The sequence below is a fragment of the Anolis carolinensis genome, chromosome 1, assembly GCF_035594765.1.
Source record: "Anolis carolinensis isolate JA03-04 chromosome 1, rAnoCar3.1.pri, whole genome shotgun sequence".
NCBI lineage: Eukaryota > Metazoa > Chordata > Lepidosauria > Squamata > Dactyloidae > Anolis > Anolis carolinensis.
In genome coordinates this window covers 184,203,919-184,226,070 of record NC_085841.1, presented here as the reverse complement: position 1 = coordinate 184,226,070, position 22,152 = coordinate 184,203,919, and the positions used below count along the sequence as shown (strand labels likewise).

The 22,152-nt window shown below is 39.6% G+C and overlaps 1 protein-coding gene across 4 annotated transcripts in view; it reads right to left on the bottom strand.

Moving 5' to 3' along the window:
- Window positions 1–888: 888 nt before the first annotated feature.
- pcnt (pericentrin) overlaps window positions 889–22,152 on the bottom strand; it is a 101,420-nt gene continuing 80,156 nt past the window's right edge. For all 4 annotated transcript variants that reach the window (XM_062961709.1, XM_062961713.1, XM_062961720.1 and 1 more), the window contains 11 exons: window positions 21,304–21,526; window positions 18,345–18,495; window positions 17,002–17,679; window positions 13,352–13,611; window positions 12,620–12,716; window positions 10,226–10,390; window positions 7,496–7,734; window positions 7,246–7,334; window positions 6,057–6,195; window positions 4,784–4,887; window positions 889–1,764 (listed from right to left, as the gene is read on the bottom strand). In XM_062961709.1, coding sequence (XP_062817779.1) covers window positions 1,736–1,764; window positions 4,784–4,887; window positions 6,057–6,195; window positions 7,246–7,334; window positions 7,496–7,734; window positions 10,226–10,390; window positions 12,620–12,716; window positions 13,352–13,611; window positions 17,002–17,679; window positions 18,345–18,495; window positions 21,304–21,526 — 2,174 coding nt within the window. In that variant the 3' untranslated portion in view covers window positions 889–1,735. The remainder of the gene's footprint in view (window positions 1,765–4,783; window positions 4,888–6,056; window positions 6,196–7,245; window positions 7,335–7,495; window positions 7,735–10,225; window positions 10,391–12,619; window positions 12,717–13,351; window positions 13,612–17,001; window positions 17,680–18,344; window positions 18,496–21,303; window positions 21,527–22,152) is intronic.

Sequence of the window (22,152 nt, the reverse complement as noted above, 5' to 3'; positions counted from 1 at the left end):
GTATCATAAGAAAAACATTTTTAAAGGAATTATTGACCAACGTTTCTATTTCTGGGTGCTGTAAATCCCAAAGGAGTTTCCAGTTAATCAACTGATCTTCAGCTTTTCAAACTAATCTAACCTCAGAAACAGAAATGTGTGTGCACAGAGAATGGGAGTAAGATGCTAGTCATAGTGTCTAATAACACCTATCTAATCACCATGTAATAATTAAAACGTAATATTTTAGCAAAATTGTGGGTACAAAAAAGTTAACTTATTTTTCCATGAATAATGCATATGCATCTTCATCAGGTATTCCACTGAGCTACGAAATCTGATCCCCCTTAAATAAACAGGCTGTAATTCCCAAAGCTTGAATCTAAAATGCAGATTAAATCAAAATCTACTGTGTGGGGATTAAACGACAATCTAGTGTCCCCCAGCAGTGTTTAAAGGTTTCCATCAAAATGGATAATGTCTTTGTATTAAATATTAACCATCACTAGGCCTTTTAGCAAGCTGCAGTGAAGGGAGCTGAGATAGGAAATGTGGCCATTCCACCAGACGTGAAGAGACAGCTTCCCCATTTTGTTTCCTCTATCCACATTTTCCTTTGGTATTGTGTCTTTTTAATTGTTCGGTGTTCTTCATGCAAAGCAAGAAACTGTATTTGTACAGTTGCAAATCAGCTTTCAAATGTCACTTGTGAATTATCTTGTTGGTTTAATAGTTATAGGTTTAGATCAAACATGCTTCTGCCTAGCTTTTATTCTAGATCAAAATCTAACAACTTTAGTAGGATTTCAAAGCAGTACCATATAGAATAATAGAGTTGGAAGAGACCACATAGGCCATCTAGTCCAACCCCATGCCATGTAGAAAAAGCACATATCACCAAATATCCTCTGGGAGGAAAGGGTTCCATCTCTTTTATATTAACGTTAGATTTACAATTGTAAATTCTGAGCATTTTCATGTGAATGAAAGCAGATCCTTCAATACAATATTCATAGTTAAGTTTAAACAAGCTAGTTTCAGTAGCCAGAGGCTGCAACTGGTTTTTTTTTTTAAAAGAGCAACCACCTGGAACATCAAATTGTGATTAATCACAAGGGCTGAAGGATAGAGAGCAGAGAAGCATCCAAACCCATGGAGAGCCTAAGTTCATTCTCATGTCTTGTTAAATCAGAATTCAGCAAGGTGTCAGAGTTCAGCCACTGAGTGGACCAATACAAGACAGGAGCTGAGGGAGCTACGTTATTTCCAAATTCACTGAAATACATGTTCCTGACATAAATATAACAAGGCAGAAAATGTCCTAAAACTAATGTCCCCCTTTGAAAGATAGATAAAATTCCAGTTATTACAAATATAATTACAGCAGCTTTAAATACAAATTAAAATGTCATATGCATTTAATAATTAATTTTGAAATCCAAGAAGAAGCACTGACAGAGGCATGCTGGCACTTAACATGAATAATATATTTATGCAGACCTGTCAAACTGTATGCTTCCTGGCAATTCAAATATAAACTCTGACCAATTATTTTCACATGGAAAAGTTAAAACTGCAAGCATACTAAGATATGCAAACCATTTTACATAAATATCTGATTCTCAAACTAACATGTACACAGACTCTTTTATTTAACTGAACATTGCTGTCTAGTGATGTTGTCCACGCAGGCATGTGATCTCTTGAAGGCGTTCATTGGAGAATAAAGCAAGGGTGGAAGTTGCTTTCAGTCCATTTAAAGGGCTTCTTTTTGTGGAGACTGTCCTAAATACATAGAAAGAGAAGTTAAGAAGCTAAGATTTAATTTTATTAATGACACAGGTTACATGGAGTGCAGGCAAGATAAAAAGTGGATACTGTTTTAAAAATCAGTTATGCCGTCTTTGGTTTTAAAATAGTATCATTTAAAATGACTTCATTACACATGCTAAACTGAATACATGGTGCTATTTTTCTGTGCAAGACATCAAATTTAAATAATACTAGCTGTGCCCGGCCACGCGTTGCTGTGGCTTAGTCTGGTGGTGTTGTTCAGTCTACATTAGGTTGTATTTATGCTGTGACCTCCACCCTTCTTTATACTCACATTAGTAGTAGTATTTGAAGTCTGTTACCTTCTTCAATTTTTGTGTTGATTGATAATTGATTGAGATCCCTGTTGTCTTTGGTTTGTTGTTAGTTGTAATGTCTGATTCTGCTGAGTGCGGTTTATATTTTTATTGTGGTACAATAGTCTTTTTTTGTTTTGCCTGTGTAGGTGTTTATTGTTGTTGTTGTTGTTGTGGTCATGAAGGTTGGATAAGTTAGATGCTACTGTATTGTTTTTTGGAGGCCCAGTGTAGCACTGACTGGCCTCTCAGCCTCAGTGCCTGGCTGTTTCTTGCCTGTGATGGTGTTGATTCTTATTGTTGTTGTTGTTGTCATTGTTATTATTGTAATTGTTTTTTTGGAGGCCAAGTGTGAATGTAGGGATTGGGGAGGTGGATGAGTTGTGTTGTCAAATTTTGTATTTGTTATAGTCACAATGCGTTGTTGTGAGTTTTGTGGGTCCGGATTGTGGTTTTGTGGTGTGGTTGTGTTGTTACAACTGAGAGGCAAGGCTTTTGTGTTGTGTTGCCAAGTTTTGTATTTCTGGGGCGTTTAGTTGTGTGCCAAGTTTTGTATTTCTGGGGCGTTTAGTTGTGTTGTTATAGTCACGATGCACTGTTGTGAGTTTTGTGGGTCCGGATTGTGGTTTTGTGTTGTGGTTGTGTTCTTACAACTGGGAGGCAAGGCTTTTGCGTTGTCAAATTTTGTATTTCTGGGGCGTTTAGTTGTGTTATAGTCACGATGTGTTGTTGTGAGTTTTGTGGGTCCGGATTGTGGTTTTGTGGTGTAGTTGTGTTGTTACAACCAGGAGAAAAGGCTTTTGTGTTGTGTAGTCAAGTTTTGTATTTCTGGGGCATTTAGCTGTGTGCCAAGTTTCGTATTTCTGGGGCGTTTAGTTGTGTTGTTATAGTCACGATGCATTGTTGTGAGTTTTGTGGGTCTGGATTGTGGTTTTGTGGTGTGGTTGTGTTGTTACAACCGGGAGGCAAGGCTTTTGCGTTGTGTTGTCAAGTTTTATATTTCTGGGGCGTTTAGTTGTGTGCCAAGTTTCGTATTTCTGGGGCGTTTAGTTGTGTTGTTATAGTCACGATGCATTGTTGTGAGTTTTATGGATCTGGATTGTGGTTTTGTGGTGTGGTTGTGTTGTTACAACCTGGAGGGAAGGCTTTTGCATTGTGTAGCGAAGTTTTGTATTTCTGGGGCGTTTAGTTGTGTTGTTATAGTCACGATGCGCTGTTGTGAGTTTTGTGGGTCCTGTGTGGTTTTGTGGTATGGTTGTGTTGTTATAACTGGGAGGCAAGGCTTTTGCATTGTGTTGCCAAATTTTGTATTTCTGGGGCGTTTAGTTGTGTTGTTATCGCATGATGCGTTGTTGTGAGTTTTGTGGGTCTGGATTGTGGTTTTGTGGTGTGGTTGTGTTGTTGTAACCTGGAGGCAAGCCTTTTGCATTGTGTTGCCAAGTTTCGTATTTCTGGGATGTTTAGTTTTGTTGTTATAGTCACTGCGCCCGCAACTTTATCCTTTTATATATATAGATGATGCAGCAGGTCATGCAGCTTATTACTGTGATGAACTATTGACGTTATATAGTCCAAAAAAGAAAATTGATACTCTAAACGGAGTCATTTAGATACCAAACCATACTTCAGAAGACTGGGAATGAATGTGGTGTTTATTGTATATAGTTATGCATAAGCCAACCTCATGCATAAGTTAAAGACACGTTTGAGGGTCAAAATTATGGGTTTTGATATGACCTGTGTCTAGGATGAGGACAAATTTTTGAGGCTCTGTATAAGGGTACTTGGATCCATTCCACAGGGAGGCAAAAGTGCCAGCACTGTCTCAGGAAGCCATCAGCTCCTGGCTGCCTCTGCCCTCTTCATATCTGGCCATTCCAAAATGTTGCCAGAGAATAAAGAGCTCTTCTTTTTAGAAGAAACCAAAGGAAATACCAATCCACTCAACTCAGTTCATTATGGCACCACAAAGAGCTACCACCACCACTGCCAGTCTGCCACCATTTTTCAGCCTAAGCATTTCAAAAGCACCAACTCTCCCTACTTTCTCTGGCAGCCGTCTGAATGCCGGGTTGGCAAAGTAGCTGCGGCAATAGCTCATTAAGGGCTTTCCCACCAGAGCGGAGTCATTACTCTGTGGTTCTTTCAGGAACTGAAGACCAGGCTGAGAAAGGGTAGGATGGGAAAAGCTTTGCCTTGTCCAAGGGAAGGCATCATCACCTCCTCCTCCTGCTTTGGAAGAAATGAAGACCGAGGGAGAACAAGGTGCCTCTTAAGGTAGTGGCTGGTGGCTTACAAATCAGCTGTGGGGACGTGTGCGTCCATGGATTTTGGTATCCACAGGGAAAAGGAGTACTGGAATCAAAACCCAGTAAGAATTAAGAACCCATTGTATATGTATGGGTGTGTGTGTGTGTACACACACACACACACATACACACACACTGAAATAAACACCCTTTAACTTCAATTATTTTAAATGCCACCACCCCTGGTCCTGGAAGACAATTCTACAAAGAATCAATTTTAGTTGTAAAAGAATTATCTCAAAAGTGATCAGTTTCTTATTTCTTTTGAAAATATTTCTTTGATAAACCACATACTTGTTTCCATGTAAAAAGGTACAATTTAAGAAAGAGAACAAAATGCCTGCCTACAAATTCAGCATCTCTTACCTGGCATAAGAAATCCTAGCCTCTGCTGAATGACCTCCAGGTGAGCAATGTATTCAGTCAATGACTTCTCAGGATCTTTAGATGAAGCTTGAGAAGTACTGAACCTTTTTGACATAGAAAAATTAAAATCATCAGATGAAGCTTGAGCAGAGCAACTGAATATTTTTAATTTAAAATATTAAAATCTTCCTAGTTAATACTTAAAACCATGAGTTAGCCAAGTGTATTGATATAAGCATGAAGGAAAATGTGTCTTAAACCATAGCTTCTTAAACTGTGGACTCTAACCTGAAATGGTGTCCCCTTAGCTCAGGCTTAGGCAAACTTTGGCCCTCCAGGTGTTCTGGACTTTAACTCCCAGCAATGCTAACAACCTACTGGCTGTTAGGAATTGTGGGAGTTGAAGTCTAAAACACCTGGAGGGCCAAAGTTTGCCCATTCCTGCCTTAGTGCAATATTGGGGTCACAAAGAATTTGGCAACAGGAAAAGCTTTCCTAATGCCCACTAGTGGCTGTTTTAAGAACCGTAACTGCTATAGTGACTGCAAATCTATTCTAACCTGCTCTTCAGTGAGTAAGCTGCACGGATCCTCTTTTTATTAAAATAGGGCTTCAACAGAAGAGCCCTCCTTCTCAGAAGAAAACTCATAAGACACCCCCCCCCCAATATCTGAATAATATGACTCTAAGTTCATTGTTAATAAGAAACTTTCATACAAAACATATTTTAGTTGACTAATCTAAAAAGAAGTTCAACAACAATTAAAAAACAAGTACAGATTTTATAAGTTCTCTGCAGCACACATTTATAGATATTACATGAAAATGGATGGTGTAGACAAACACAAAGTATTTGAATAATGTAGAAATGTATGTCTCCTTACAGAGTGAGCTATAAAATTGTAAAATTGATTTATAGATTGCTCTAGAATGAATGGAGTTATTAGAAAACGGGAAAATATAAACAGTCAGAAAGAGTGTGCGTGATATATAAGTGCAGTAGACAGAAAAGGAGGACAAAGAAATATACATCAAATTGACAGGAACAGGAAAAAGTAAGAAGGGCTAAATTCTGCAAGCTAGGAAGGCAAAAAAGAATGAAAATTGAGGGGGAGAATCAGTGGATACAACTGAGAGAAACCCATCAAATCCTCCCTCTGAAACTGGCATGCAAAAGAAATAACTTCAAGATTGTTCCTCCACAGATCCAGAGAATTGTTAGGAAAAGAACATGTGCGAAAAACAAGGACATTAAAGCAAGTTCTATACTAACCTGTCATGTAAGTGTTGTGATTTAGGTGAAGAGTTCGTAAGTCTCACAAGGTCCTTTCTGCTGCCATATCCAGCTTCCTGAGTTGCATCACCTGAGAAAGACTGTTGTGGCTTTATTGCCTCTGGTCTCGCTTCAAGATCTGAATTAGACAGTTCAAAGCAGATACTGTGGATTATGTGCCTTGACATGCTGGGTTATATAGCTGTGTGGAAGGGCCTTAAGTCTACACTGCCATATAATCCAGTTCAAATAAGATAATCTGTATTTTATAGGCAGTGCGGATGAGGCCTAAGTGAACTCTGCCTGTCCCCTGGGCGCCACTGTGGCTGAAGGGGTTGCTAGGACACAAAGGGGGCGATCCTAAAGGCAGCAGGGCCTACCCTACTGACTGGCAGCCAGGGGGAAAACGGCTCTTCCTCATCCTCTGTAATTTGGACTATTTTTCTAGGTTTTTTTAATTGAAAGACATAGATCGGATGACTATGTCTTTTGTGACCAAATTTGGTGTGGTTTGGTTCAGTGGTTATGTTGTTTACTCCATGGGGAAAATGCACATTACCTTTTTATATGTATAGATTTTCTTAACAACAGAATGGAAGGAAAATGTGGGTTTTTTTCAACCCACACATTAAAAAATTGTTAAATATTTACAACATGAATAGGGAATTACTTGAAGGTCACACTGGCTTCTCATGGGACGTTAGAGGGCTGTCTTCCAACACCCACATTATGCCAATATAAGCACATTTTAAATTGGGAAAATAAATAGCATAATGTGTAAAGATTTTAATAAACATTTGTGTCTACTTAACAAAATACAGAATACAAAAGGCTGTAAACAGAAGTAAACAAGGCTGAATCCTTCCTAAAAGCCAGGATGACTAAACTGAGATTGTTGTACTTTAGCCATATTATGAAAAGACATGACTCTCTAGAAAATACCCTAAAGGTAGGCCTTAGGAAAAAAGATACATTATATATATACGTATAAACTCAATAAAAAAAACCCATGTCCCCGAGTCTGCAAGACCTGAGCAAGGCTATTGATGATACGGTGACTTGGAAGGAACAGCAGCAACAGGACAACAATTTATCTCGTTACTTTATTACTTCAGTTTATTTGCTTATGCATAAAGAAAAACTATTAACAAATTATAAAGGAGACACAGGATTTTTCAGAACAACTTACATGAGTTGTATCCAGTACTAGGAGAAATGGTTGTTGGTTGCTGGTTTTTCCTGTTTACTTTATGCCATTTTTTCACGAGAAACTTTAATCTGAGAGAGGGAAAAATACACTATATTATGCAAAAATATAGGATTTAATGGTTTTAACTATTTATTTTTATATCCCCAAGTTTTAAAAAAATCTAAACTTTATTGTGAATAGGGGGAAAAGGGATTTATCCCTCAGATATTAAGCACTACAAGATTCTTACCTTGATATTGCAATGGACACTCTGACTGCAGATCTGAACTTGATGAATAAGTGGCTCCGTGATTGTGAAGCATTTATATCAGGAAGGGAAGGATAAATGCCCATGCGAGCAATCAAGGACAGTGTTGCTTGCTCACATTCTTGGAATCCACCCAAGAGCAGCAGAAGATACTTTTTTTGATAAACCAGAGCTTTCCGAAAACTCTCAGCTCTCAGATACTTCTTATATAACTTCTGCATCTGAATTTTTTAAAAAATAAAAAATAATAAAGGATGGAGCATTTTGCTTAAAAGGAAGGCATTAAGAAATCAATTACAAAAAAATTCCCAATTTCAAACATATGTTTTGCAGTTCCTCTGTGATTTAGCAATCACAGAAATATTTGCCTCTCCAATCTTGTTCTCCACCCTTAGAAAGGAGCTTTTGCCTAGTTGCCAAGAAGAATTCTTGACTTCTCCACCATACAGAGGTGGAGAGCGGGGTGCTTTTTGTGCAAAATTCTCTAGGGCTTTTGCCTCCTCCTTGCTGCTTCCCATCCTTGAGATGAAAAGCATAAAAAGCTGACAACACATTCCTTTTCAAACACAATTTTGAGCAAGAAGTGCCTGGAATGCAGGAGGAAAGCTCAGCTGGTCATCTTGCATGGTAAATTCAAGTAGGAGATACAGAGAGTGGCAGCAATCTCACTAGATAGAATTGAGCAGATGATCATTCTGTAGTGAATCCTTTTCTTTCACCTCAATCATCTCCCACCTTTCAGAACCACTCTTTCTCCTTGCTCTGCTGTTCTTCTTTTTTCTCCTGTTTCATGCACTCCTCAGCAGCATCCAAACTTTCCATTTGTTTCTTTAAAGCTGTATCTAAACATTCTGCACATTTTTTGGTATGGTTGAATAAAACATGTTATGTATTTTACAAGTTAGGGACCAGAGACCATTTCAACGATTTCTGCTTTTTGACAGTGCTCTGGTCCCTACGCCATCAAATAAGTGGGAGAAGACTGTATATTATATATTTATATATTGTTTGTTTTTAACTATGTGTCGGCATCGAATTGTTGCCAGTTGTGTAAGCTGCCCTGAGTCCCTTCGGGTGAGAAGGGTGGGATATAAATGTTGGAAATAAATAAATAAATAAGTGCTGGAATATAATTTCATATAACAATATAACTTCATGTAATGCAAAAGCATTATTAATTGAAAAATTCCTTATCCAAACGCTTGGGAGCATTTCAGATTCTGTAATAAATGAAGGAGCCGTGGTGGCGAAGTGCGTTAAAGCACTGGGCTGGAGACTGAAAGGTCCCAGGTTCAAACCCCGGGAGCGGCGGGAGCGGCCGCTGTTAGCTCCAGCTCCTGCCAACCTAGCAGTTCAAAAACATGCCAATGTGAGTAGATCAATAGGTACCGCTCCGGCGGGAAGGTAATGGTGCTCCATGCAGTCATGCCGGCCACATGACCTTGGAGGTGTCTATGGACAACGCCGGCTCTTCGGCTTAGAAATGGTGATGAGCACCAACCCCCAGAATCAGACATGACTGGACTTAACGTCAGGGGAAACCTTTACCTTTACCTTAATAAATGTAAAATTGTACATGCTGCTTTTGAAGGTTGAAGAGAGGGAGAGGGTAGGGAGGTATGGACTCCCATTACACACAGGCCTTCAGTCACATTAGTCTCATACACAACACAAGCAGCGAATGAGTAACATGTAAGGCTAGAGACTGAAATGGTGGAATCCAAGTATAGCTCTTGGTGCAAATTCACACCTCCCATCATTTCATAGATCCCTGTGTGTCTCTGCAGCCTCCCATCTTGTTCATTTGCTACTTCTGCTGGGTTTGAGATGCTCAGTTGGAGAGAGACTGAGGAACCAAGAGACTGAAAATAATGTACAGTAACTGTACTGAAGAGAAGACCTTAAGGAGCCCATCAGCTACTCGCTTCTGCCTTGCTAATGAACAAATGGGAGCACTGCAGCTGCCACCCTTAACACAGAAGTGGGCAACTAAAAGCAAAAGGTTTCAGATTTTGAAGGGTTTGAGATTTCTGGATAAGGGAGGCCCCACTTTTATTAGAAAAAAATAGAAAAGTATTGTTCCTTGTGAAGGGGCACAAAATAAGGTTAAGGGGAAGAGGTGAAATAATACTAACAAACAACAACAACAACAACAACAACAACAACAACGAAATAAAACACATATACGTAGATAAAAGGTGTGTTGTAGAGAAATATGTAGTACAAGTTGTAACTGAAAAGTTAAAAACTGATAAAGAAATATGCTTTAAGATGTGTTTGATTTTTTTTTCTTTTACTGTTGGATTGTATACAATATAGCATATCCCTTTGTCTAAGATATTGTAAAAAGAGGAAAGAATGTATACTTATATATTTTGATTGATAAATCTATAAATAAAAATTATAAAAAACTGAAAAAAGACAAGTATTGTTCAAAAACATGGAATTTGATAAGGAAACTTGATTTGTATGAAAAGCTAAAGAGTTTATGGCGTTCTGGATTAGTCATTTTTTTCCAGTGAATGAGACAGACTGGTTTTGTATTTTTGTATGTATTTTGCTTCCTGGCTGTTAAGTACCTAATAGGTTATGGAGGGGAGAGTATTTCTGTGGCTTCAGATTCACTCTTCCTCAGAACTCCTTTCTATTTTCAGCCAAATTATACTTCACATGCTACTACTGATATGGACAGAAACAGCTAAAACATTTTACCTTTAGATTGGATGATACTATGGTTGACTTGGTTTCCATCACAAAATCTGGAGTTTTTGCTTCATAATCCATTGGTTTGAAAACCTTCTGGAAAACATGTTTATCCTCCTGACAAGCTAGCCTTTCTGATTCTTTTATCAAGTCTGTAACACATGTGGAGATGACCTAAACAAGACATTTAAAGAATTGATGGTTAAGATCTTCACAATTTGACATTTCATTTTTTATTCAACATTCAATGTTTATATTAAAAAAATATGCTGCTTTGTTACGAGATTTCAAAACCCACAAGATGGCTGCTGCAGAACAATTGACAGAAATTTCGGCACATTTTTTTAAAAAATGCGCAGGTACGAATATGTGCATTGTTTGTAAGAGTTTTGTTCCTGGGTCATACATATCTGTTCCTCATTGCTTTTATTCTGAAAATATCATAAAAGTTGACTAGAGGGCAAAAACTTTGTCCTGGCAAGAGAAACTTCGTCCTCCACATGTTTAATGACATTTGGGACACAAACAAAGTGTGTGGAGAAACTACTTTCAAAGTCAGGACTACACTATTAAATAGGAACTGACACTTTCAAGCCAGGAACAGAACTTCATTATTATTATTATCATACAGAAGCTACATGGTCACCTGTCCAGACAGGTTTGATTGTGTACTTGTGCCTGGGAACAACAGGGTGATGTTCCTGGGTTATACATGTCTGTTCCTCATTGCTTTTATCATAAAATTATGGGGAAAGTTGATTATTTATTTATTTACTTACAGTATTTATATTCCACCCTTCTCATCCCGAAGGGGACTCAGAGCGGATCACATTACACATATAAGGCAAACATTCAATGCCTTAACATAGAACAAAGACAGAGACAAACGCAGCTCCGAGCTGGCCTCGAACTCATGACCTCTTGGTCAGAGTGATTTGTTGCAGCTGGCTGCAGCTGACTGCTTATCAGCCTGCGCCACAGCTTTGTTTGTGTGTCAGAGACATGTGGAGGACCAAGTTTCTCTTGCCAGGATAATGGTTTTCACCCTCTAGTCAACTGTTGCCATTTTTTAGGATACAACCAATCAGGAACCGACATGTATAACCCAGGAACAAACTAACATAAAAACTCCAGTATTTTCCGAGTGTTGGGACATACAGAGATTCAAATATCTGCATTTTCCAGCCAGAACCAGGAAACAAAGTTTAACTGAGAAGCAGTATAATTTACATTGGTAAATATTTTAAAATCTTGTATAAATCCTTCTTGTATCACAGCTCTATAGATAGCAAAGTCTCTCTATCAATTTCCCATTGCAAGCTGCAATTGTCCGTTCCTCCCCCTAGCATTATCAACCAAGTCATGTTTGTGCCTACATGTTCTGAAAGCTAACTAAATCCCCATTTCCACCTCTGCTTTCAGCAGCATCTCTCTGTTGAATAAAGATGTGGCCCAGAAGCTGGTGGTTTATTTAAATTGTTCTCTTCTTGGCTCTTTTTTTTTTGTCAGATGCTATTTCCAGATCATTTACAATCTCACAATCAGTTTTTTCCCTCTTTTTCTTCAAAAATGTATTTGTAATTTTTATAAATATTGATACCATAGGAAAAAAGAGAAAGGGAAGTCAGAAAGTGAAAAACTTGATGGCGCGGGAAACCACTGGAGGAGAGGAGGGTCAAATTTCCTAACTGTAAATAATTTTAGGCTCCTGCCTTAAGCTGCTGACACATATAGTGATAAACCTATATGTCACGGATTGCTCAAGTCATCCAGATAATTTCCTCTCACTGAATCAAATACAAGCTCCAGAAGTGCAAATGTGAGCCTACAACAAAATAGCACACATTATCAGCAGGTAGCACAGATTTTCTATCCTGCTAATATATTGATAAATAAGTCAGCCTTGTGGTATGTATGTAAGTACATACAGGAGAATGTCAATGCATCAGTGCCAACAATGTGCTTCCATCAGAAAAAAAATAGAAGGAGGCATCACAGAGAGCCTTCTTCCTGTACTTGTAGGGGAAGCATTTTGAAGTTCCCACAAAAGACTACTGAACGTTATTTTTCTAAATGTTTGGAGATTTAGAGGATTAACTACACAAAACATCTTTTGGATATGACACCTGTTTGCGTAATAACTGTCTGCAAATTTTTCTGAATTGTATTTCCAAGATGTGTAATATTCAGGTAAAGAAAATCACAGCAGTTGTTCTAAGTAGATTTGGGGGCTTGAAGATGTTATTTAGCATAAACAGATATTTGAGAAAACTTTTTTTTGTTTCCTCTTAAAGCTGAATTGATTAAATGCCTTTTCTCTTTTAAAATTACACCATGTAATTGTTTCTAAGTATGAACTGAAGTATGAGCAATAGTTTATGAAAAACAAATGCACATTCTTACCATAGGTTTTGAAGAAGCCAATAATTCTGCTTTCAGTTCAAGGATATGCAACAATGCAGCAACCGCTTCATTGTTTGAGGCAGGCCAGTTAACAGTTCTATCAAATACAGGGACAGAAAAAAATAACCTTGGTTTTACATTTGAACTTTGAGCCGTCTGGAATCAAAACACCAATGAAAAATTTTGTGAGGGATTTACAGGCATGCAATCTCTCTATTTGTATGTAACAAGTGTCCATGAAAGGGAGATGTTGTATGTCCATGAAAGAGAGATGTTGTATGGCTACAAATGTATTTTTTCCAATAGGTTAGCTGTGAACTCACTTATATATTTCTGGAAAAAATCTAGTGCTAAAGGACTTTTGAAAGGAACCCAACCCTTGTACCTCCAGCAATGGTGAGGCTAACCCATCCTGGATGTCTCCTTTTCCACAAAGAATCCTCCAAAAACTTTGAAGTAGATGTCAGTTAATGGAGACAATTAATGGAAAGCTTGATGCAAGACAACTTTCTACATGATCATGGTTAACATTGCAGCTATACAGGTCTTACTGTCTAATTACACTTAACAAATTCCACACAGATCTAGTTCACGTTCCTAATTAATCCAAAAGTTCTAACGAACGAGTTAGAGAGTTATAATAAAATATGTTCCCTCATTTCTAGATGTCAATTCCAAATAAGGAATACAAAGAAATGGTTTCCATTAAGAAAGCTGTTGTAAGATACTCACTTATCTATAGTTTTAGATATGAACTCAGAAAGATAAGTAGCAGCACAGAGTAACTGCTCTCTGATGTTCTCTAATTTCTGTTGTTCCACATACAGCATTATGGAATCAGCTGTGTAATTATTGTCTAAAGGAGAAGCAGCGGGTTTATGTTGATTTTTGTGACAATTAAAGTACTGTCCCTGTTTTTTCAAGTCTTTGAGCATCTGTTGCAATTCTTTGATTCTTCCAACATTCTGGCATTGGTGCACATCAAAATCATGCTAATGGGAAAAAAGATAGCAATTTACAACATATCCAATATGATAATAAACACAAATTCTAAGTAAGTTTATATTTCTTCTCTCCAAACACTGCAAATCATTTGCTTCAAGATGTAGCAAAATTATCTAAAATAAACTACTCATGTGTTTTTTTGCTGATAAAACTATTCTGAGTCAATTCCTTAACTCAGTTCAGCCTCTACTACATTTACATATTCACTCTATAAAAAAAGTCTACAATAAAATGAAAAAGCCAGGTTAGTGAATCAAATTGTGAGTCAATTTCAATGTGGCATCAGGACTGGCTATAGGACAAAGACAGCTTGGGCCCCTTTGGTAGATGCCCTAGATAGAGAGCTGGACAGGGGGAGCATGTCCTTGTTGGTCCTGCTAGACTTCACAACTGCTTTCGATACCATCAACCACAGTATCTTTCTAGGCTGCCTTTTGAGGAGAACCAAGAAGGTGATGCTGGGGTGGTGGTGGCGGTGTTGCGAGTCCTGTTTGAGTATCTGGGTATTGCCCTGTGGGATCCCTCAAGGCTGTTTTGTCCCCCCACGCTGTTTAACATATACATAAAACTGCTGGGAGATGCAATGTAGAGTTTCATGGTGCAGTGCCACCAATATGTGGATGACACCAAATCCAAGGAAGTTGTCTTGGTCCTAAACCAGAAATGGACTGGAAGAGGGCAAGCAAACTAAAATTTAATCCAGACAAGACAGAGGTACTCCTCATCAGGTGGAAGACAGATGAGGGAATAGGGTGTCAGCCTGTGTTAGATGAGGTTCCACTCCCCTGAAGACACAGGTCTGCATTTTGGGGGTACTCTTAGACTCAGTTCTGAAAATGAAAGCCTAGGTTTTTGCAGTGGCCAGGAGTTCCTTTGTATATTTAAAACTTGTGTATCAACCCCACCTGTTCTTTGAGGTGCCATATCTGGCCATGTAGAGTCTCACTTATCCAACATTCGCTTATCCAACGTTCTGGATTATCCAACACATTTCTGTAGTCAATGTTTTCAATACATTGTGATATTTTGGTGCTAAATTCGTAAATACAGTAATTACTACGTAGCGTTACTGTATACTGAACTACTTTTTTTTGCCAAATTTGTTATATAACATGATGTTTTGGTGCTTAATTTGTAAAATCATAACCTAATTTGATGTTTAATAGGCTTCTTCTTAATCTCTCCTTGTTATCCAACATATTCGCTTATCCAACGTTCTGCCGGCCCGTTTATGTTGGATAAGTGAGACTCTACTGTACATGCTTTAGTTGCGTCCATTTGGAGTACTCGTACTCTAACACGCTCTACTTGGAGCTGCGACTGAAAAGTGTTTGGAAACTTCAGCTGGTCCAAAGAGCAGCAGCCAGAATGTTAAGTGCTGGTTACAAAGACCATCCTACACCTCAGTTGAAACAGCTCTACTGGATGCGAGTTTGTTCCCGGGCACAATTCAAAGTGCTGGCTATGACCTAAAGAGTACTATATGGTTCAAGTCCAGGCAGAATGCATCTCCTTGTATAAGTTGGCCTGAACTCTGAAGTCATTAGGAAAGGCCCTTTTCACAGTCCCACCACCATTGCAAGCACACCTGGTTTGGGGCTTAAGAGAGGGCCTTCTGAGCGACTGTCCCTGGACTCTGGAACTCTCTTCCAAGGGAGAACAGAATGGTTCTCTTGTTGTCTTTCTGTCAGCAGGCTAAACATTTTCATACGGAAGGTTTTCTAAGAACGGGCTAGGGCAGGCCTGTACAATAACTAGACCATGGGCTGGATATGACCCGCAAAGGCCTTCCCTATGGATCATGCATGAACTCAAGCCCCTCCCCAGCCTCACACTGTTTCCCTGGGAATCGCATGAGGCTGCAAAGGGGTGGTGCTTCTCCCTTGGAGGTTTCATGCCATTCCCAGGTCAGGAAGTCATGCAAAGGTCGTGTCCAGGCCCCTCCTTAGTTTCACACCATTTCCATGGCGCAGGGAAGGCACAGGAAGTGAGGGGAGGAAGAGGTTTGGCCTATTGAAGGATTTGAGGAGAAATCTTGGCCTTTACAAGGGCCTAATTGTACAAGCCTGGACTAGGGGGTGTGTTTTTGTTGTAACTTAACAATTTTAAAGAGCTTTTATCTTTTTAAATTGCATGTTGTTCTTTTACCCAGGTGTGAATTGTCTTAATAATAATAATAATAATAATAATATGTCACACTAATAATAATTTGTCACACATAATGTGTTTGATGTGTCATACTCTTTGTGTCAATAATAATAATAATAATAATAATAATAATAATAATAATAATAATTATTATTATTATTTCTTACCCGCCTCTCCTTGTGGCTCGAGACCACAGCATAAGTAAAACACATAAACATCGTAAAAATTCTATAAATATATATTAAAATGTATTTCTATAAAAGATACATATTGAAATGTATTGTTATAAAATACATATTAAAGTACACAGAACAGAGATTAAACACAAGACACGAGTTTAAAATTCATGCTTAAAACTGGCAGGGTAACCCTCCTGGAAGACATAGGTCTTTAGGTGGTTTTTAAATTCCAACAGCTGATTTAGCTGTCGGAGCTCTTCCACAGTCTTGGGGCAGCTGATGAAAAGGTCTTCTGAGTGACAGTCAACAGTCAGGTTATGGCTGATTGAAATAACCGCCCCACCAGAGGACCTAAGTGTGTGGGCGGATTGTACGGAAGCAGGTGATCCTTTAAGAAATATTGACCTAAACCATGTAGGGCTTTAAAAGTCAAAACCAACACCTTGTGCGTTGCCCAGAAACTAATTGGCAGCCAGTGGAGTGATTTTAGGATAGGTGTAATATGCTCACACCTAGATATTCCCGTAACCAACCTGGCTGATATATTTTGAATCAGCTGTAGTTTCCAAACTTGGTACAAAGGTAGCCCAATGTAAGTACATTGCAGAAGTCCAACCTTGAGGTTAGTAGTGCATGCATTACCATCTTCATGTCCTCCAAATCTAGGGAGGGGCACAGCTGATGATCAGCCAAAACTGGTAGTAAGCACTCCAGATGGCCAAATCTACCTGGGCTGACATTTGGAGTGACAGGTCCAGGAGCAGTCCCAAACTGCAAACACAGTTTTAATACTTTAATTCTATTTTAATATTTACATTTTGTATGTTTTGAAATGTATTGTTCTTTTTAATAGTGAGTCTCTTGAAGTCCCAATTTTGGGGGAATATAATATAATGTAATGTAATAACCACAACAAGTTTTTTGTATTGATTCTTAGGACAGAGTTTCAGGTAAACAAAATTTTGATGTATAAATTTTTTTAAAAGTCCTATAAAATGTATTATTCCACAGCTCACGCCACAGAAAGATAATTCAAATATCTGTCCTTACCTGGTTTTCTTGAGCTTTTGGCAGTTCTTTTAATTTGTAACATTCTGTTCGTATTTCTTGGCTTCGACTTCTTACTGCTTGTTCTGTCCTGTTCTCTTGACTTCTCAGTGATCGAAGATCTAACTGCAATTGTTCCCATTCCCTTTTCATTTCAGCCTCTTTCTCCCTCTGTGCCACTAACGTGTAGACAATGTCCGGTTTCTTATTTTGCAGCTCATGTAAGCCGATCTGGAGGTCTTGTTCTTTTTCAGGTTCTTCATGGTACATTTGCATATTATCCAATTCTTTTTTAGAATCAAGATGCTGTCGTGTCTTCTCAATTACACTTAAAAGTTCCCTAGCATGGGACCTTTCTATATACAGCTGGGCTTGCAATTCCTGCAATGAACCTTTATGCTTGCAAGATCCACATTCATTTATTTTCATGCTCAGCTGTTCGGTCAAAAGACGTTCATGGTTCAAAGCGCCTAAAAGTTCTAAGTTGCGGTTCTTCTCCACCTCTATATTCTTCTGCAATTCTAACAGTTTATTCTGCTCTTGGGACAGTAAAGCTTCACAGCGAGAATGCTCAATTTGAAGTTCTTTGCGGAGATTACTATTTGCAGACTGTTCATGCTCTAAGGCCACAGATAACTGGTTGTTCTGAATGCACTGTAGTTCCAAGGCAGCTTGCAGCTCCTGTACAAGAGAAGGAAAATGTACAGATAAACGGAGTTTTAATAACTATGAGTATATTAAGAAAACTGCATATATAACATTTAAGGATCAGATTTCCAGCCTTTCACAAATTCTAACCAGGTTAACAAAAATCAGACCAACTGTGACTTATCTGTAGTATGACTCTCTCTGCCTTCTTAACACTTCAGCTTCTTACATTTATTAGATAGTAGGGATCACTGCCTGGAACAGTGGGTGGATGAAGAGGTTCAGCAAGCCAGACAAAAAGTAAAAATGTAAAATTGGAGGATGTAAATCTAAAAACAATAAAAATTACTGAAACCACAAGAACATAGCAAGATCCCCTGGTATAGGCAGGGCTGTTCTGCGAGGATTGTATGGTTCTTCTTCTCAAGAAGGGTTCACTCTGAACCTTGTCTGTCATTTGCAAGACAGGAAGAATTCAAAGTATTAGCATATCCTCCACAAGATACAAAATGAAAATCTCATTCTTTTTATGAAAACCTCTATTTTTCATTTAAATATGCTTAACCACTGTTGTTCGTGGTCACTTATTGTAATAATTTACTAAGCATAACCAATGAAGCAGGATTTGGAGGCACACTAGAACAGAATACATAAACTTGCATGCCCATAAATATCCATGATTTTATGGAGTGTTTTACCTCTATTGCTTTTGACTTCTCATCTTCTCTTAACGTATTTTGCTGCTGCTGGTCATCCAACATATTCTGCAGTTCTTTTTCTTTAAGTTTTTCATTCTGCAAGTCTTGAAGTATAGCTGTTATGGCGTTCTCCTTACTTTCAAGATCAGAACTACAAAAATGCAAATGTTTTACGTGTTATCTTTTTAAAAAATCATGTGCTGCCCTACATCATTCTGCTTTTTCAGCAGGCAGAACCAGATGAAACAAAGTGTTACTTCATTAGTGCTTTTTTAACATTAATTTTAGATTTAAGTCATCATTAGGCAAATATTTGAAAGTTAAAGGATATTTATGTGAACTTCTAATTAAAACAGCTACATTTGGCCCCAAAGAGATCTAATAATAATAATAATAACTTTATTTTTATACCCAGCCCCATCTCCCCGAAGGGACTCGGGGCGGCTTACATGGGGCCAGGCCCGATAAAACAAACAAAACAGTAACAAAGCAATAAAACAATTATCCCAGTAAAAAACATCAACATCAATAAAAACAATAATTAAAATCAACAAGCAGGATACAGTGTTAAAAACAGGAGACTAATTCGTAGATCCCAGGCGAAATGCAGAGTGATACGAAATGGGAAAAGGAAATTTCACAGTTGGACAATAAAGTGCGGTATAAAATGGCAAGACAACAACAATGGGACTATTATGGAATGGACAGATAGATTAATCCAGCAACAACTAAACATCGAAGGCCTTTTGAAACAGCCAGGTTTTTAAGCTCTTCCGGAAGGAGAGGAGGGTAGGGGCCTGCCTGATCTCTCTAGGGAGAGAGTTCCAAAGCCGGGGGGCCACGACAGAGAAGGCCCTCTCTCTTGTCCCCACCAACCGTGACTGTGAGGGTGGTGGGAGCGAGAGAAGGGCCTCCCCCGACGAGCGAAGAGAACGTGTGGGTTCATAGAGGGAGATGCGGTCTCTAAGGTAGGTGGGTCCCAAACCGTTTAGGGCTTTGTAGGTGATAACCTGCACCTTGAATTGGGCCCGGAAAGTAAATGGCAGCCAGTGAAGCTCCTTAAACAGAGGCGTTGAACGCGCCCTGTAATTCGCTCCGGTTAGAAGCCTGGCTGCCGAACGCTGTACTAGTTGTAATTTCCGGGCCGTCTTCAAAGGCAGCTCCACGTAGAGCGCATTGCAATAGTCCAGTCTAGAGGTAACTAAGGCATGGACCACCATGGTCAGATCAGACTTCTCGAGGTATGGTCGCAGCTGGCGCACAAGTTTTAGTTGTGCAAAGGCCCTCCCGGCCACGGCCGACACCTGAGCCTCAAGTGTCAGCCCCGAATCCAGGAGGACCCCCAAGCTGCGGACCTGCGCCTTCAGGGGGAGTGCGACCCCGTCAAGCACAGGTTGCCACCCAATACCCCGATCAGACGTACGACTGACCTGGAGGACCTCTGTCTTGTCGGGATTAAGTCTCAGTTTGTTCACCCTCATCCAGGCCAACACAGCGGCCAGACACTGGTCCAGAATCCGAGGGGCTCTCCCAGCGGTTTCATGTAGATGTTAAAAAGCATGGGGGACAAAATAGAACCTTGCGGGACCCCAAAGGTCAATGGCCAGGGGTCTGAGCAGGTGTCCCCCAGCTTCACCAACTGGGAACGACCCTCCAGAAAGGACTGGAGCCACTGGAGTGCAGTACCCCCAAGGCCCATCCCAGAGAGCCGCCCCAGAAGGATACCATGGTTGATGGTATCGAAAGCCGCTGCGATGTCCAAGAGAACCAGCAGGGTCACACTCCCCCTGTCCAGCTCCCTGCGGAGGTCATCCACCAAGGCGACAAAAGCCGTCTCTGTACTGAACCCAGGCCTGAAGCCAGACTGTGATTGGTCCAGAAAATCCGTATCTTCCAAGAATCCCTGGAGCTGAGAGGCAACCACCCGCTCCAAGACCTTGCCCAAGAATGATAGGTTAGAGATTGGCCTGTAGTTACAAGGATTGGTCAGATCTAATGAGGCCTTCTTCAAAATAGGCCTTACCACGGCTTGTTTTAGGCTGGATGGAAATTTGCCCTGCCCCAAAGAGGCATTAATTATTGCCACAAACCAATCAACTAACCCACCACTGGCCTGTTTTAAAAGCCAAGATGGGCAGGGATCTAGGGCACAGGTAGTCGCCCTCACCGCTCCAAGAATCTTGTCCACATCATCAGGTTGCACAAACTGAAACGAATCCCACAAGATCGAACAGACAGATGCCTCGGTTACCTCACCTGGCAATGCTTCAAGACTGGCGTCCAAGTCGGAACGAATCTGAGCGACTTTGTCTGCAAAATGGTGAGCGAACTTGCTACACCGAGTTGCCGAGGAGTCAGGTGCCCCCCCCATCCTGAGAAGGGTGGAGGAGCTCCCCAACAACTCGGAACAACTCAGAAGATCTATTTGTTGCAGCCGCGATGCGGGCAGTCGTGAAAACCTTCCTGGCTGCCCGCAACGCCGCGGAATAAGCCCTAATAGCGGCTTTAGACCGTGCTCGGTCAGAAACGTCGCGAGTTCTCCGCCAGCGCTACTCTAGTCTCCTTCTCTCACGTTTCATCTCCGCCAGCTCCCCGGTGAACCAGGGAGCCAGGGCAACTCCACGCAGCGAGAGGGGACGTTCGGGAGCGATCATGTCAATAGCCCTGGACAACTCGGTATTATAACGAGCGACCAAGGCACCGACAGGATCGTCAGCCTCCATAGCAGACAGAACCCCAAGAGACGACAGGAGTCCCTCAGGATCCATAAGTCTCCTGGGGCGGACCATCTTAATGGGCCCACCAGCCCTGCGGAGGTTTATAAATGTTTAATCTACCTTTATAAATGTTTATTATAGTACAAGGCTGTTATGCAAACTGAGGGATTTCTTTGCCAATGTAGTAGATAGTTCAAGTGAGATAATAGTAATTTGGGCATTCTTCACTTTAATATCCTTACCTGTATTTAACCACTTCCTTTTGGAGTTCTTGCAATGATTTTTGTAGTTTCTCATTTACTTGTTTGCTTTCGCAGAGATCTGACTTCAAGTCAAAAATTGCTGTGTGCTGCTGTTTCAGTAGTTTATGTATCTCAGAAGCCTTCTCTTGCTCACTTTTTAGAGAAGCTTGTAAGTCACTTGCAATGGATTTCTCCTGCTGAAGTTTATATTCTAGTAATTCAACTGAGAATGAGTAAATAATGATAAAAATGCATACTAAATCTAGAAACATATTTGTCATTGTTTATTTATTTAGTGCACCTTTAGACCTTTCAAAGACCAGAGTGTGCTAAGTGGCATGATTTATAGTAACATAAATGATGGCATAATAAATAAAAACAGCACAGAATCAAACTAAATTAAAAATGTGAAACTGCTATTGCAATTGATGTTGCAACAGCAAAATTACATTTTAAATCAGATTAAGTGTTTTCTTTAATGCATTATCCAACAAGGTGTCTCAGGTACCAGTTTCTTTGTACCTTAGTATGACACTTCAAAAAAAGATTATTTTATTAAAGACTTTCAAATATATAAGGCAAAATAATAATATATAAAACAAGAAAAATCAGAGGAAAATGAAAAGGAAAGAAAAAAGCTAGATACAAAAGAAGAAAAAGAGAAAACAACACAGATCAACGTGACTTCCAATCTTTTCTTCAGCAGTGATCAAGCTACATTAATCTATAAGAAGTTTCAACACTTTTCTCATATATTAAAGCATCATCCTCTTTTCTCTAAAGTACCTTTATTAATAAAATCCAAAATTCACACACACATATACACACACCATTCAGAATGTCAATTGA